General features: G+C 43.4%; 1 protein-coding gene across 7 annotated transcripts in view; it reads left to right on the forward strand.

The window, feature by feature from the left end:
* Positions 1–14,357, forward strand: part of Rbms3 (RNA binding motif single stranded interacting protein 3) — a 1,479,068-nt gene that overhangs the window by 881,594 nt on the left and 583,117 nt on the right. For 4 of the 7 annotated variants that reach the window (XM_045136303.1, XM_045136304.1, XM_045136305.1 and 1 more), the window contains one exon: positions 13,169–13,341. In XM_045136303.1, coding sequence (XP_044992238.1) covers positions 13,169–13,341 — 173 coding nt within the window. The remainder of the gene's footprint in view (positions 1–13,168; positions 13,342–14,357) is intronic. The other 3 variants (XM_004662088.3, XM_004662084.2, XM_045136307.1) reach the window with 1 other exon arrangement.

A 14,357-nucleotide genomic window follows, 5' to 3' on the forward strand; every position in this document is an offset into this window, starting at 1 on the left:
CTCTCACTGAGCCTGTAGTCCCTATTTTGTTTGTCTTGTCTTGTCTTGTCTTGTCTAATCTGGCTGGCCGTGAGCCCTTACAGTGCTCTTGTCTCAGCCCTTCTCAAAGCTAGTGTTACAGGGAAGCACAGCGAATCCTTCCTTGCTTTGTATCAGGATGCTGCGGATTGAGCTCAGCTCTTCATACCTGCATAGCAGACTCTCTTACCTTTGGAGCCATCTCCCTAATCCCCCAAATCACATATTTTTAAAATTATTTATTAAGTCTCTACTTTGTACGGGTACATCATTTCCCTCTGCCCTGCCCCCAATACCCCGCAGGCCCTCCTCAGTGGGGTTACTGCCATTCCCCATGGGGTTGTGGTGATGAGGTGTGAAAACGGCAGCCGGGCATGAGGGGTGGGGGATGCCTCTGGATATGCCCTCCCAACCTCTGGCTCTTAGAGTTGCTCCATCGTCTCTTCCACAAAATTTCCAGAGTTGTGGTGGGTGTGTTTTAAGTCCCTACAAACTCCCATTGAGTGTTATTTCTTTTATTCTGCTATCCAGGAGCAAGGTTTCTATGGTACTAATTCCTCTTGGATTTTGTTTTGTGTGTATCTTCCCCCAACCTCCCATTCCACTTCCCCCAAACACTTCCACACGTACCATAAACAAAGCTATCAGACTACCCACAGAATGAGAGAAAATCATTGCCCATAGTACAACTGACAGAGCCTTAATCTATAATCTACAAAGAACTCAAAAATTAAGCAATAAAAAGCAAACATTCTACTCCAAAAAGGGGGCAGAGAACTAAATAGTGAGTTCTCAGTTGAAGAAATACAAATGACTAATACTCACTTAAAACAATGTTCAACATCCTTAACCATCATGTAAATGCAAATTAAAATAGCTATGAGATTCTACCTCCCTCCAGTCAGGATGGCGACCATTTAAAAAAGTAACCAAAAATAAATGTTGGTGAGGTTATGGGGAAAGAGGAACCTTTATTTACTGCTGGGGGGAAGAGAAAACCTGTATACCCTCTATGAAAATAAATATGGAGACTCTTGAAAAAAGATGAAAATAGAGCCACAGACTGGCCCAGCCATTCCTCTCCTGGGCATCTACCCTGAAGGCTCCACTCTTCACTGCAGAGGTATTTGCTTGACCATGTTTATGGCTGCTTCATTCACAATAGCTAAGAACTGGAATCAACCCAGATGCCCATCACTTGATGAATGGATAATGAAGATGTGTTACATATGTGCAATCGATTTCTACTCAGCAGTAATGAAAAAATGATATAATGAAGTTTGTAGGAAAGTGGATGAACTTGGAACAGATCATTCTAAGTGAACTCCCACAAGCACAGAAAGACAAATGCCACATGTTCTCCCTCAGTCATGGCTCCTAACCTGGAAGAGCTTGAGTTGTCAGCATACCTGACAGGCAACTCAGCAGATAGATAATAGAGATGGAAATGCTCTGATGTTTGTGTTATTTTGAGTTATTTAAAGTTAAAATTAAAGTTGTGTTGTAATACATATAGTTTATGTTTTAGTTTTTTTAAATAGGTTCCAAAAAGTATATAAGCTCCAGGTAATACAAAACCAGGGCATATTACATTTTATAATGAGGTGAATAATCTCACTTCTAAACCCATTCAAGTTCAAGTAGACTCTTTGGAGTTAAACACCTATTGTTTTCATAATACTTCATGATACTTGGCCTGTTATCTTCAGTCACATCACCTTATCATGTAACATCCTTATTTGGCGGTATCTTAGTCGTTTTTAGTAGAGTGTTTTAATAGTCTGTCATGCCTTATTTCCTGATTCCAGGTTAAAACAATGAATTGTCTCATTCTATAGCAAAGAAAGAGTGCTTCAGTGTCATTATGTTCATAGCTTTAAATTCTCGAGAGAAAAATAGAGTATTTCAGAAACAGTGAATGAGAAACAAAGTAGGACCTTAAGATGGGTTCAAAAACAGGGGTATGTAATTTTAAACAAAAGCACTTTGGAATGTTTAACAAAGTCAAAAAGTTCTCTTCATGAATGCTGTGCTATTCAGAGATATTCAAGAGTTTTAAGTAGCGTGGTGTGGTTGCCCAGCTCGCTGGAGGCTGAGGTAGGAAGATACCTGTTAATTTGAAGCCATCCTGAGACTACATTCCAGATCAGCCTGGGCTAGAGTGAGATCCTATCTCAGGGGAAAAAAAAAAAAGTTTTAACTAGAATCATTGAAAAGTAAGTTTTTTGTTTTTTTTTTTCTTAAGTGTGCAAAGGTCCAGTTATCTATGAAGATGACATGGGCAGCAAGACAAGTGTAAGATAGTTACTCATCCTGTTTCACAGTGGAAATGCTGGACGTGCTCTGGCTTGTCAGAGGATACCCACTGAGATTGTAGTTTCTACAAGATTGTAGCCTTGCAGTATGAGGAATCATTTTCCTACTGTATCCCAGTTCTTCTGGGTTGTCAATAAACAATAATGCACAACATTATTTTAGGATAAGACATGAGCATCTCAATTGGTCACCAGAACCAGTATATCAACCACAATACTAATTTTCATTTAATGCACAAATGAGTCTGTCTTTGTTCACTTACTGGGTATGATGAGAACTTCTAAGACAGGAAACATACTAGGTCATCCCCCTCTTGATACCGTCATCGAGAGAAAGCAAGTGCCAGCCACGCTTCCATCCTATTGCTGCCAATGTCATCGCATAGGGTTGTGGGTGATGCTGACCACAATGAGGGCTGTGTTTGTCTCTCTGTCTTTTGCAAATCACTAACATCTGACACCAGCTCATCTTAACAGAAGACTCAGTGCAGATTGAAGTGAATGAGCAGTAGAATAGAAGCAAATGGAAAGAAATGTGTCTCAGCCCACCATATAGCCAGAGTAAGGACAGATGGGCAACCGTCCTGCACGTTATAACACTCCAAACAGCGTACCTTGGTGAAGGTTTGGAGTGGTAGGATGTTGTTGTCCTGTAGACTTCCCTGGAGGAAATTAAGCATTGAGGAAGAATTTTATAGATCTTTACTTGTCCTCTGCTGAGGTCGGGACACAAGTGCCATCATCCCAGTGGCATGAACTGGCATGGATAACATACACCTCTCTGTCAAAATGAAATCTTTACAAGTGACTCCACTGATACACATTGACTCATCTGAGTGAAATTCACCATTCCTCATTTTGGTTCCTGATCACAATGGGGAGGGGAAGCAATGTTGCACTAAGGGTTTAATTTCATTTCAAGTATAATGGACCCCATGCTTAAAAACAAACTAACAAACAAACAAAAATTAGTTTTAATTACCCTTCAAGATAAATTATTTCAACTAGAAGTGAGACAGGAATGTTTAAGGATCTGCCACACTGTAATGATGGTGCAGATGATGAAAATGTTGGTGAGAATAGCATTCACCACTGGACATAAGCATATACATTTAGAAAGTTATATGATAGGCTCATAATTTCCATTTAGCCAAAGAAGAATTTACAGATGGTGGCAAATACCAGGGAGAATCGAGGTTCATCAGGTGGAAGAAAAGAAGAAATCCTGGTGCTTGACAGTATGACTCCTCTCCATGATACCGTCAGAGCTCAGGAAACGTGGCAGAGGAAGTGGCAGAGATGATATCAATGGTGCTATCACTGCCAGCCAAAGAAACTTCTGTGTGGACACAGTGGTAGACCTGGAGGAGACTCTAACTCATCGAAGTTGACAATAAGAAGCTGTTAAGAGCTCAGCACTAAACAAGACATCTCTATCACCTGCTCCAAGGATCGGGGAACATTGTGGAAGAGGGGAAAGAAAGAACGTAAGAGCCAGAGGGTGAAGGAGGAGTACTGGGGGACGCTGTCCTTTGGACATGAACAGATTGGTGGACTTATGGCCTCACAGTGAAGGTTGTTACCCCTCCAAGACCTGAACAGCTTGGAGTCTATCAACATATTGACATGGAGGATGGAAGAGAACAGAAGGAAAAAGACACAAAACAGAGGAAGGGCTAATTAGAAAAAAAGAGGACGCTCAGTGGAATGGAGATAAGGAAGGGAGGACAACAGAGGATAAGGAGATAGGAATATGATCAAATTGCAGTGTTACATTTATTAAAGTTCTCAATAAAAATGCTTAAAGAAGAAAAAAAATGAGGTTGATGATACAGCACCATATATATATATATATATATATATATATATATATATATATATATATATATTTATTTATTTATTTATTTATCAAGGGGTTTGCTCTGTGCCTGATTCTATGCAAATATTTGAACCTTTCTCTAAGTTTAGCTTTGCAAGAGTCCCATGAAGTGGAACGGGCATTGTTCTCTCTCGCTCAGGACAGGAGGTTGGAGTGACTAGTTTGGCACTGGACTCAGTGAACTCACAGTAGACTCACAGTGGACTCACAGTGGACTTTCAGGAGCCCGCTGTTGACAACAGCTCTTACTTGGGCCAATTGACAAAGTTTGTTCAGTTGATCTTATCATTGTTGTTTTTGTTTCCTTCTTTTATTCTTTTCTTTTTTTCTTTTTTTTTTTTTTTTTTTGTTTTTTGCTCATTTTAGTATCTGAGCTGTGGTGGGGAGGAAAAGAGAAGGGCAGGTTTCTACCAAACTCTCTTCTAACAGGCGAAACTGAAACAATCACTTCCCACGGTCATGTTGTAGATGATGGAGAGGCAAGTACCTGGCTTTACATTGCAAAGCTGCAATGCGTGTGGCTCATGAAACCATGGCTAAAGATGCATGGCTTGCCTTAGATATTAATATGAAACCATGGCTAAAGAAAGATGCATGGCTTGCTTGAGATATTAACTCAGCTATACCTGTCATTGCCTGCTTGGATTGTATTCACCTGAACCCTCACTCTAGGACATTAACGACACACTCATGATTGTCTTGCTTCTGTCTGCGTCCGGACACTCATGTTGTGTTCACACCCGTGGAGATCAGCAGCAAGGTTATATGGAAATTACAGCTTGGGGGGAAAGAATCGAATAGCCATAGCAGCATTTTTTTTCCCATCTAGAAATAGATTATATGCGTGCATGCGGGGCTAAATAATGCATGATTTAAGACAGGCATGGGGTTTGTATTCATTTTGGGATAGTAAAAGGGTGGGCATGTCAGTTCCCTGGGAGATATTATTCAGAGTTTTACCCTTGAGTGGATAAAAGAGTACAAATTCTATTGCACTGGTGATGAATAAAAATAAATTGAGGTGGGGAGGGTGACTGGAGAGATGGCTCAGTGGCTAAGGCACTTGGCTGCAAAGCCCAACAGCCTGGAACCCCCACTACCCACATAAAGCCAGGTGCACAAAGGGGAGCATGATTCTGGAGTTTATTTGCAGTGGCAGGAAGCCCTGTCTCTCTTCTCTTTCTCCCTCTCTCTCTCTCTCTCTCTCTCTCTCTCGCTCTCGCTCTCGCTCTCGCTCTCGCTCTCGCTCTCGCTGTGCTTGGAAATAAATTTAAAAATATGGGGAGACCATCACTAGAACAGAACATCGTGGTGGAGGGCTCAGCTCCTCTGAGCCACCAGATCTGCTGCCCCCAGGCTCCATGAGCAACCAGACGCCGGTAAAACAGCTGACTGCAGCTTGGCACAACGGATCTCAAGCCAAGGGGAATTGCATGCAAAAAATATTTAACATTCTCTTTGCAAAAGAGTTATGCTTTCAATCAGAGAGAGACATATGTTTCAGACCTAATCTGCTGGGAATGAGATGTGACATACTGGCATTATATATACATATTTTTTCATGACATTGTTTATCATATTCTGGTATAAGCATCATTGATTGGATATATCAAATACTTTCTGTTAAAGTGAGAAAACATTAACAAAACCAATACACACCTTTCTCTCATTTACCCCCGAAACATATGGTGGAAGAAGCTGTAACCTCCCTCCTTGCTTACCTATTCACACAGCCAGGCCGTTGTCAAGAACGTGGGAGGACCGGGTGCTGCAGTCTTTAAACTTGAAAAATGAGGCACATTAACAAAGCACGCTAAGTGAATTGGCTGTTGGGCATGATCTACAGGCCAGTTCATTTTCCTGTTGTTAAATAACAAACCATGAATTTAGACAAATGAACCCACTGGCCTGACATTATTTGAAAGACTCATGCTTGGTTCTGATGGAGACTTCCCCTTCGAAATTAAATTTCAAGACGGGCTTTATTTAAATTCTGATGGAAGGAAGTGCTGGCTGATCTTAACTTGGACTGCCTCTTGTGGGTTGTCTTGTTGGCCTCCTGGTCACACTGAAGGCAGCCGAGTTGCCTATCTCCACCTGTAGACTTGACTGCAAGGGAGCTGTTCTGTGTGTTGGTGTGTGTATCATGAACGCCTGAAGTTTGGTCTGGTTTTCATGGCTTCTAATAAAACTAAAAAATGTGCTAGCTTCTTTTCTCCTTGCTTGAATACCTGAAAAAATCAGCTTAAGGGCTGGAGAGATGGCTTAGCAGGGAAGGCGCTTGCCTGCAAAGCCAAAGAATCCCAGTTCGGTTCTCCAGGACCCACATAAGCCAAATGCACACAGGGGCGCATGCATCTGGAGTTCATTTGCAGTGGCTGGAGGCCCTGCCATGCCAATTCTCTTTTTTATAAAAGCAGCTTAAGGAAGGGCGTGCTTTCTTTTGGCTCACAGTCCAAGTGGGAAAGCATGGCACAAGGAACATGTGGCTGGCCCATCACATCCCCAGGCAGGAAGCAAAGAGAGATGAAGACCGATGTTGCTTTCCGGTCTCCTTTGTCAACAGTCCAGGATCTCCAGCCCGAGGAATGTTGCCATGCACAGCTTGGCTGGATCTTCCCACCTCTTACTTAATCTAATTTAGAAAACCCCTTGTAGCTAGAGCCAGGGACTTGGTTCCATGATAATTCTCAATCCCGTCAGGTTGATAAAATGAATAATAACACATCCAAAGTCGGCCTCCCTTGGCCACGTGACCCTGAGAAGTCCCTTTGCCCATCTATGCCTCTGGCCCTCCTTTCACAAGCTCATGTTGTTTGTGCAGCACACCAAGTGCTTGGTAAGCACATAAATGCTTTGCGTGGAATGACACACATCCAGCATTGTTATTTTAAGAACAATGTCCTCTGGACCTGGAGAGATTGCTCACTGGTTAAAGCCACATGCTTGCAAAGCCTCACAGTCTGGGTTCAAATCCCCAGTACCCACATAGGCCAGAAGCTCAAAGTGAGGCATGTGTCTGGAGTTCATTTGCAGTGGCAAGAAGCCCTGGCACACCCATGTTTACTCTCTCACCCTTACCCTCTCTCTCTGTTTGCAAATAAATGACTTTAAAAGAAAAATTAAAAAGAATAGTGTCTTCAGAAATAGGTAGCAGATCATTTTCTCTAGTTTTGTAAAGAAGAAACTGGTAGTGATGCTCTGATCTGCAGCCTCGGTAGGTGACAGCACTTCCATAGTCCCTAGGCACCCCCCCCCCCCAGTGTAAACCTCGAAGACACATCTGTGAATTTGCACACCTGGCAAGCACATATGGGTTCAAGAGCAATCCTCCGGCTCCTACATTTGGCATCAGCCAAAGCCTCACTTTGGAAAATCTGCCATTTCTACAGCCCCTGTCCGTGCTGACTCTGCGAATTCTTTGCCGTCCCCTGCTCTGTCCCACCGCAATAATGGAGTGTTCACTAACCCCAGACCATACATCCTCCGCGCTCCTAAAGAGGATTTATAAAGCACAACCCTGAGCCACATAGCAAAGTCAATTTTATCTGAAGCAAAATATTTTTTTTACTAACATTTAAAAAAAACTCCCTTCCTCAGTTCCTCAAAATGATTTAAAGGCTAATCAATGATTAAATTCCAGAGCATCCAAGGACAAAGAACTGAGGGCAAACAGAGTCATTTTAATCAGAAAAGTGGCTACTTGGACACATTAACCCTTGGAGATTATTGGCACTCCCCCTCCCCCACCTTATTTAATCATGTATTTATTTACTTTAAGATGCTGAAGTTTTGCCATCTGTCTTTGGCAGCCAGAGCATTCAAAATTACTTTTGGTTGTCACAAATTAATTCATTTCGGCTGCATATTTATCAGGCGTTCCTGAGAAATTTCTGCCAACTTTATGTTGATTAAAGGATGTTATTTAGAAAATGGGTGGAGAGGAGGGAATTTATAATTCTTAAAAGCAAAGAATGATTTACAATGCTCATCACTCGCAGAATCATGGGGCCTCTTCAACAGATAAATGAAACCTCGTAGACGCAGAAGGATCCCTACCCTGGGTTTTAAAACCCATGGATTGACTGGTTCTGGGTCCCGAAATTCTTCCTCTTCCGGCAGACATTCTGGAATTCAAAAATGAGTAACACAGCCGGGTGTGGTGGCGCACACCTTTGATCCCAGCACTCGGGAGGCAGAGGTAGGAGGATCACTGTGAGTTCGAGGCCACCCTGAATCTCCATAGTGAATTCCAGGTCAGCCTACCTCAAAAAACCATAAAAAACAAACAAAATCAGGAAGGACTTTTAGTGGTGTCTTTGCCCCCATAATCTAGTACTTTTGAACCTAACATTTATAGGAAGCATATCTCACCTCTCTGTCCTCATCTCAACTTTGGTTTGTTTTTGAACTCTCATATTTCTTGTTTCTCCCAGTGAATACTTTGGGCTTGCTTGAGGACGCGTTTATTGTTTTAGGCATTGTGCAATTTGCTAAATGATGTTCTGGTTATGGAAATGCCTGCAAAGAGCCCGGGGAGGGAAGCGGGGGGTGGGGGAGCAAAGAATTAAGTAAACACGTATTGATCACGCTGCAGCAGCCCGTCTCCTACTGGATCCATCCAGGGCTCTGACCGCACCGCTCCATCTCATCTGTGAGACAGAAAGCTGGAGAAGGTTTTTCTGGCTCCCTGGTGGTTTAAAAGGCTATGCCATGGCAGGGGCAGAGAAGGGGATATATAAACCCGCTTTAGACGAAGTCTCCTTTTAAATGAAGCCTGGGCACAGGACGGGATTCAGAGAATCTAAGGAGAAGGGAAGTGAAAGTGGTAGGGAGTTTTGAAAGAGCGCTGGAAGATCAAATGAGATCCAAGTACTTACCAAGACAAATAGAAGATGAATTTTCTCTGCCCTATTGGGAGATGGGCAGACAAGGAGGGCTCCTTTAGCAAATATCAACAGCACTGACTGTCTGCAGGGCTTACAATAAAGAAGGGCCTGGGGATGCTTCAGCAGGTAGAGAACTTGCCTAGCATGCATGGAAACTCTGGGTTTGTGCCCGAGAATTGCATAAACGGGTCATAGGGTAACTCATCCATAACCCCATTACTCTAAGAGGCGGAGTCAGGAATTCCCTAGTGTACATGAATGCCCTAGGCCTGACCCCCAGGGCTGCCGCAACTGCTCATGATAGTGCATTCTTGTATTCTAAGCACTACGAGAAGTGTAGACAGAAGGGTGAGAAGTTCAAGGTCATCCTCAGCTGCATAGTGAATTATAAATAAGCCTGGACTATGAAAGACCAGTCTCAAAAATTTAGTCAATCCAAAAGGAAAAGCTGGGCAGGAGAGATGGGTCAGTGGTTACCTCACTAGCCTGCAAAGTGTTGCCACCTGGGTTGGATTCCCCAGTACCCACTTAAAGCCAGATGCGCAAAATGGCACATGCATCTGGGGTTGTCCGTGGAGACTAGAGATCCTGATGTGCCCATTCTCTCTCTCTCTCTTCCCTTCCCCTCTCTTTCTGTCTCTCTACATAGAAATAAATATTTTATTTATTTATTTGAGAGAGAAAGAAGCAAAGAGGCAGAAAGAGAAAGAGAATGGGAACACCTTCAACCCCTGTCAATGAACTCCAGATGCATGCGCCACCTTGCATATCTGGCTTATATGGGTGGTGGAGAGTCAAATCTGGTTACTTTGGCTTCGCTGGTAAACATCTTAACTCTAAAGCATCTCTCCAGCCCAAATAAAGTATTTTTTTTTAAGTAAAGGCTTATGTGTTGGAGGCTGTTTAAGGAGTGCCACAAAATAGAAATTGATATATTTAAATCAGGAAGCAGCATAGCTTTTAAAAAAAAATAACTGTAAATAAACTTGGGCTTTGAATCGATATTAAATCCCCAAAGACAATGTATGCAATGTCACTTAATTAAAAAACAACAACAACAAAAATGTATCCTGTGTTATTTCTCCATTAAAGATGTAAAGATTTTGAAATTTCGCATTAGAAATCCTGGCCCTGCATTAAGTTGAACTGAAGGAAATGTGTATTTTGGGGGATGGTGTCCCCTCCCTCTTTTGCTCCCCTTGTTGTCAGTGTGTGTTTGTATCTGAACAACCCGGTGCCATCCTTCCAGTGCCCCCAGCACCTCTACTGAAGACTATGCTTGCAGAGGAAAGCAGGAGAGAAGGAGACAAGATGGGAGACTTGCAGCCCGTGCATAATCCCATCTGGAACAATCCATGCCCTGGCAGAAGACTGGAGCTTGAGGGAACAGGGTGGGTGGTTGTATTCAAGGAAGAGGGAAGCAATGGAGCCTGGGAGCTAAAACCTGACCACAAAGCTAAAGTGGGCTGATGGCGCCGGGTGACAAGCATGTGGAAAAGGGACATCGATGAATGAGGATGTGGGCTGCACTTTGATGCCTTGAATCTTAGGAGCCTCACCTTGTAGGGACTTGGAAATAAGAACCAGGGAAAACGTGCCATCCTGCCAGATGTAAGGCAGGAACCATAGCAAGAAACAAGGCTGAGCTCTGCTGGCATGCACCCTCATGCCTCTCCGTGAGTGCGGCACTGTGTGCACTCAGTGATTATTGAAGAAGGTGTTACCAGAAGGCTTATCAAGCACCTGCTCTTTCTCATAGACTAATCTAGACAGTCTTGTAGAAGGGGTGTCATGTGCCCTGCCTTAAGAAAATGTTCAGATGAAACAGGCATTGGGTAAGAAAACCAAACACAGATCAGGGCCAAATATGCAGAAAGCTAGGAAAGAAAATGAAGGCTATAGAGTGATACTTAGCTTAAAGCCAGAGAGCTTGGGAATTGCCCGTCCAAGTGTGCTGAGAGTGGAAAGGGGGAAAGTTTCCAGTACAGTTGAGTCTGCTCCAAGAAGTGATTGGCCTAGTAGAGAAAGAATCAAGTGGGGCTTTCAGGACGAGTTAGTAAGGAGCAGTGGAAATGACTGCAGGACCCCAAAAGAGTCCAACTCCTCTGGTGAAAGCCACATTTGGTTCTAGTTCTGGGATATCCCACCACCTACCTGGGCTAGTTGACTTGACTATTAGGGCATGTTGATTATGTTATTATTTTTCTTTTAGATTTTTCTTTTAAATAAGACGATCAAGGCACTCAATGCAGCATTTTCTTCCATCAAATTCTCAAATGTGCTTTTATTTTTGTTTTATGGCACAAAAGGTTGGGCAGTTGTATACCATCTGGATAAATATTTCTCTGCTGTTGAGTGTCAAACTTGTGTAATAATTAATACCCCCACAGGCCCTGATCCATAATTATGTCTTCAGGTTAGAACCCAGACAAATGTTGTTACTGTGTCATTTTTGCACGTGTATGTGTGTGGCATGTGTAAATGCTTGCATGGTGGGTATAAATGAGTGTGTAGGTGCATACATGCGTTTGTACATGGATGTGGATGTCACTACGTTGATTGGCTGTTTCCCTCAGCCACTCTCCACTTTCTTTAAGAAGTCAGTATCTCTCACTGAACCCGGAGCTCATGATTCACTCAGACTAGCTTGCCAGTGAGCCCCAAGCATTCCCTGCCTCTGCCTTCTGAGTTCTTGGATTACAGCCATGTATTGCAATGGCTGGCTTTTATGTAGATGGTGGGCATCTGAACTCAGGTCTTCATGCTGCTGACCCAAACACATCTCCCCAGCTCTTCACTGGGTTCTTGATGAAATTAAGCCTCTCTGTCTTTGAGTGACATTCTGATTTCCAACTGAGAAAATCTGAGATGCTTACATAGAGCACTATCAGTGGCAAGACAGATTGCAAACACAAATAGTGCCGTTATCATTGTTTTTATGAATACTTACCATGTAGCCACTGATTTACAGGAGCCGTTCTGTTTGCATTCACTCACTGAGGTTTTGAAAAGTCCCCCTGACGAAGTGCTACTATTATCCTCTTCACATGAACGAGAGATTACCGCATCTCAGAGGGATTAAGTCACCGTGTAAAGGTCACACAGCCAATAAGAGACAGCAGGGACTTGGGGCAGACAGTCTGTATACATTGGGAACCCCTGAAGATACACCAGGGTGAAAAAAGAATTGAGCATCATAAATAAATATGTTTCCTGACTTGGGCATGACTGATTATAATTACCCTTGCTATGCACATACCAAATTTACGGGAGTCATTTTGTCTTCTCATCATAAGATTAAAACGGTGTGACTGAATAACACGCTGCTTCTTACGTGGGGGCAGGTCCCAGTGTTGCTGGGGGACATTAGGCAATGTCTAAAGACAACTTTGGCCATGGAATCTGATGGGTGAATGCTACTAGAGCTTGGGGGGAGTGGCACAGCCCACATTTGTGAAGAGGATTTGCATGTGATACTTTGATATGGATCCAAATGGCAATGGAGGCCGGGGGCATGCTGTCGCTGACATGCAGCCTCAGAAAGGAGTTCTAGAAGTGAGAACAGAGGACTGAGGTGGATTCATCATTTGTTTTTCCACTCACTCTTTCATTCATTCATTCTTTAAATCACTATCTAATTGTACCGCAAAAAGCAGGCGGAAGTTTTCCTAGAGAAAAGGAGAGAAGCAAAAAGTAGAGGCAAGCCACAGTTGTTTGGCTACTGTAGTAGGCAAACTAGGGTAGCAAAGAACGAGTTCTTTTGGCATGTCAAGGAGGGAGGTGACATGCCATGCTGCTTCACAGGTAGAACGAGACTCAGTTTGGTCAGGGACAGACTCAGGAACACTTGGTAGCTTCCCTTTGTGCAACTAATGGCTGACTTATGCCAGGGCACAGGTAGGAGGCCCAGAGGGAGACAATCCGGTGATGCTCTCAGAAGCCACACAGAACATGGTGTCGTCGTGTGAGGGGACGAGGAGGCTGCACTGGTTTCAGTCGCGTGGCTGGCCTGTGAACAGGGGCCCTGGCTTCTGTTTTTTTCCAGTAACAGCTTTTTCTGTTTGCAGCAGTCCTATGCAACAGCCTCGCACCCCATGGCTCCTCCCAGCCCCAGCACCAACAACGGCAGCAGCAACAGCAGCAGCAACAGCAGCGGGGAACAGTTGAGTAAAACCAACCTGTACATCCGAGGCCTTCCGCCAGGCACCACTGACCAGGACCTCATCAAGCTATGTCAACCGTAAGTGTCTCCTGGCTCTGTCGGGTCAGTTCTGTCGTGCACGCACTGCTGGTGGGGAAGAGCACACGGGCTGGCTTTACGGCCCACTGGCTGCAGTGTCAGTGAGGAAGCGTCCTCTAGGCTAACCAGGCTTAAACGTGAGATTCCGCCCCTGCTCCTTTAGAGGGTGGGTTTGGGTGCGTTGTTTGGGAAGTATGAGTTCTTGAGCAGATAGATGAGTGAGGACTGGTAGAATCAGATATGCTGGCTGAGAAGACTCAGAACCGCATAGAGAGGGGCTCTCAACACATGTGGATCTGGAGGTGGCTGGTGAATCTCATGAAAGAAGGTGCGTTTGTTGAGAGGGGTTAAGGCAGTAGTGGATGGAAATAGGTTTCCAAGCTTTTCTGGCCTTACTTGATACATGCACATTCAACCAATAGCAAGTAACTGGAGAAGTTAAATGCTAATCCTCTCACTTCCTTGGAGATATATACTGGCATGTGTTGTGAATCTCCTTCCAATCAGTACCAAAACCCCTCTGACCCAGTCCTTGTATATTTCCCAACAAGGGCTCAACATAATTAATTGTCTCCTAGAATGTTTCCATTAATCTCTTATATAGCAACATACTTTGTGTGAATGCATTAAACATATGTAAGATACTGCTCCCAATAAAATTAAAAATGAATAATGAATTGAGAATCTTTCAGACTTACATTTTTAGATGTCCATCTGATTATTTTCAAAATACCAACAGGCTAGACACTTGATTTCATTGTCCTCCAGCTGGGAACTTTTTAATTTTGGGAAGAACTTACTCAATTGCTCATTTTCTCCTTTGTAAGTGCTACCACAAGAAGGTGGAGAAGATATTTATTTTGTAAAACTACCAAACTCTGACACAGAGGAAGAGGAACACACAACAGGCAGTGGTCGTTGGCCTTCATGCTAAATTCTGAGATGGGAATTCATTCCAAAACAAGAGAGAGTGGCAAATAAAACCCAAACACAAAAGCACAGCTGTATAGCCAGGT

The sequence above is a fragment of the Jaculus jaculus genome, chromosome 17 (assembly GCF_020740685.1).
Source record: "Jaculus jaculus isolate mJacJac1 chromosome 17, mJacJac1.mat.Y.cur, whole genome shotgun sequence".
Lineage (NCBI taxonomy): Eukaryota > Metazoa > Chordata > Mammalia > Rodentia > Dipodidae > Jaculus > Jaculus jaculus.